We start from the raw sequence: 2554 nt of genomic DNA, 5'->3' as shown, positions 1-2554 counted from the left end.
ATATATAGTTTTAGGGAAAAGAACCAAGGTTCAGGAACTCATCGATGAAAATCCACTGTCACATATAGAAAAATTAACAAGTAAAAGCACAATAGAAAGAAAATTGATAAGTAAAAGCAAATAGAAAGAAAATTTAAATCAATTAAAATCGATTAAAACTATCGAAAATCAATTCTATTCAAAAATATAGCTAATCTTCAGGTCAAAATACAACAATAATAATAATATATATATATATATATATATGACAGGCTTCTTACAGGTTCCATCTACCAAATCCACTCACAAGGCTTTGGTCAGCCTGAGGCTAATTGTGTAAAAAATTGTTCAAATATTTTATGCATTGTAGAAGTAAAACCAGTTCATTGCACATAAATTTTAACAGTAAATAAAATAAGTATCAAGCTTAAAAAATGTAAGTTTGGGGTTGATTCACTCAACTAGAAATTCTTCAAGGCAGTGCCCCAGCATGGCCACAGTCTAAGGACTGAAACAAGAAAATATGATAAAAGATAAAGATAACAGAAACACTGGTATTTCATTCATTGATTTCAGAAGAAAGATAAAAGGCAAAGTCGACCACTGAAAGATTTGAACCCAAAACATAAGAAACCAAAATAAATAACACCAGGCACTTTGTCTGATTCTTTAATGACTGCCAATTTGCTATGATAATGATGATGAGAATGATGAATACAAATGGAGATTTATACAACTTTTGTAAAATTAGATCTGTCAAAACAGAAAGTAGAGGTGATCTGTAGTCTGACTTACTATTTTTCAGTTGATATTCAATGTTAGCTTTAAGATTGAAAGCTTGTACAAGTCCTGTCTCTTGTAATACTAATGTGTTGCCAACACTACGGGTTTCAAGTCCCATTGTAGTCATACCAATATCAAGATCTACAAGAAACAAATAGTATAGATGATGGTCACAGAAACAAGTATTTGGTTGTTAATTTATAAGCATCTTCATTTAACCCTTTAGTGTTCAGATTTCTCTCTCAAATGTAATGCTTTTCCCCTCAAAATGTTTTGAATTAATCAGGTATTATCTTGTAGCTTTAAGATTTCAATGATGTGATTGATTATTTTTAGAATGACATTGTAAGGTAGGTTGAAAAGGCCTGGTGAGAGCAAACATAAAACCAGTACAATATTTTGGACGGATATGGCCGGTTTAGATGCTAATGGGTTAACTAATATTTTTGCCAATTCCCCATTACAAATATGCTATTGCTGTTCTTGTGGCTATAGTGGTGGTGGATGTGGAGGCGCAATGGCCCAGTGGTTAGGGCAGCAGACTCGCGGTCATAGGATCGCGGTTTCGATTCCCAGACCGGGCGTTGTGAGTGTTTATTGAGCGAAAACACCTAAAGCTCCACGAGGCTCTGGCAGGAGATGGTGGTGAACCCTGCTGTACTCTTTCACCACAACTTTCTCTCACTCTTACTTCCTGTTTCTGTTGTGCCTGTAATTTAAAGGGTCAGCTTTGTCACACTGTGTCACGCTGAATATCCTCGAGAACTACGTTAAGGGTACACGTGTCTGTGGAGTGCTCAGCCACTTGCACGTTAATTTCACGAGCTGGCTGTTTCGTTGATCGGATCAACTGGAACCCTTGACGTCATAAGCGACAAAGTGCCAACAACAACAGTGGTGGTGGTGGTGGTGGTGGGGATGTCAGTGATAGCAGTGGTGGTAGTGCTGGTGTAACTGATAAACATTTGGAAAGTGGTCTAAATTAAAACACACCATCAAAATTTCATATTAATTTATGTTCCAAACACCAGATTAATGAGGACAAACGTATTTTACTAAATCCTTTATTATTTTCAAAATTGAAACCAAAGTCAGTGTATTTCAACAGAAATAGAGTAACAAAATGATTAAACAAACATCAAAATAGGAAAAGAAACTATTTAAAAAGTTCTAAGTTTAGTTATATTTTTACCTGGATGCTCCTGTGCTCCTCTCTCAATTATTTCATTAATATACTTTAATGAGGCTGAATACTGCTTCATCATATAGAAGCACAATGCAATACTATAGGCTGTCTCAGCATTGTAACCAGTGACTTGCATGGCAGCAACAAATTTCTTACATGCCTCTTCAAAGTGGTTTTCCTATTGAAGAAACAAAAGGTACTAATAAATAATAAATAAATAAATTTATTAATCCAATTTACATCAAATATTTTTTATCGATTACAATAAGAAAGGTTACTCTTTTACTTGTTTCAGTCATTTGACTGGCCATGCTGGAGCACCGCCTTTAGTCAAGCAAATCGACCCCAGAACTTATTCTTTGTAAGCCTAGTACTTATTCTATCAGTCTCTTTTGCCGAACCACTAAGTTATGGGAACGTAAACACACCACCATCGGTTGTCAAGTAATGTTGGGGGGACAAACACAGACACATACACATATATATGGGAGAATATACAAATAATAACAACAGACGAGGACAGGTGGTGTAAATAACAAAAGTATATATTAGTATGACGCTCGGGAATACGGAAAGTCTTTGACGTTTCGAGCTACGCTCTTCAAC

At 35.4% G+C, this 2554-nt stretch overlaps 1 protein-coding gene across 2 annotated transcripts in view; it reads right to left on the bottom strand.

Moving 5' to 3' along the window:
- Window positions 1-2554, bottom strand: part of LOC106872720 (tetratricopeptide repeat protein 30A) — a 28577-nt gene that overhangs the window by 18723 nt on the left and 7300 nt on the right. For both annotated transcript variants that reach the window (XM_014919802.2, XM_014919803.2), the window contains exons 6-7: window positions 1955-2126; window positions 775-903 (exon numbers count right to left, since the gene is read on the bottom strand). In XM_014919802.2, the coding sequence (XP_014775288.1) occupies window positions 775-903; window positions 1955-2126 (301 nt within the window). The remainder of the gene's footprint in view (window positions 1-774; window positions 904-1954; window positions 2127-2554) is intronic.

This window comes from Octopus bimaculoides, chromosome 1 (genome assembly GCF_001194135.2).
Source record: "Octopus bimaculoides isolate UCB-OBI-ISO-001 chromosome 1, ASM119413v2, whole genome shotgun sequence".
In the NCBI taxonomy this organism is placed as follows: domain Eukaryota; kingdom Metazoa; phylum Mollusca; class Cephalopoda; order Octopoda; family Octopodidae; genus Octopus; species Octopus bimaculoides.
This window is presented reverse-complemented; position numbering and strand designations above follow the sequence as displayed.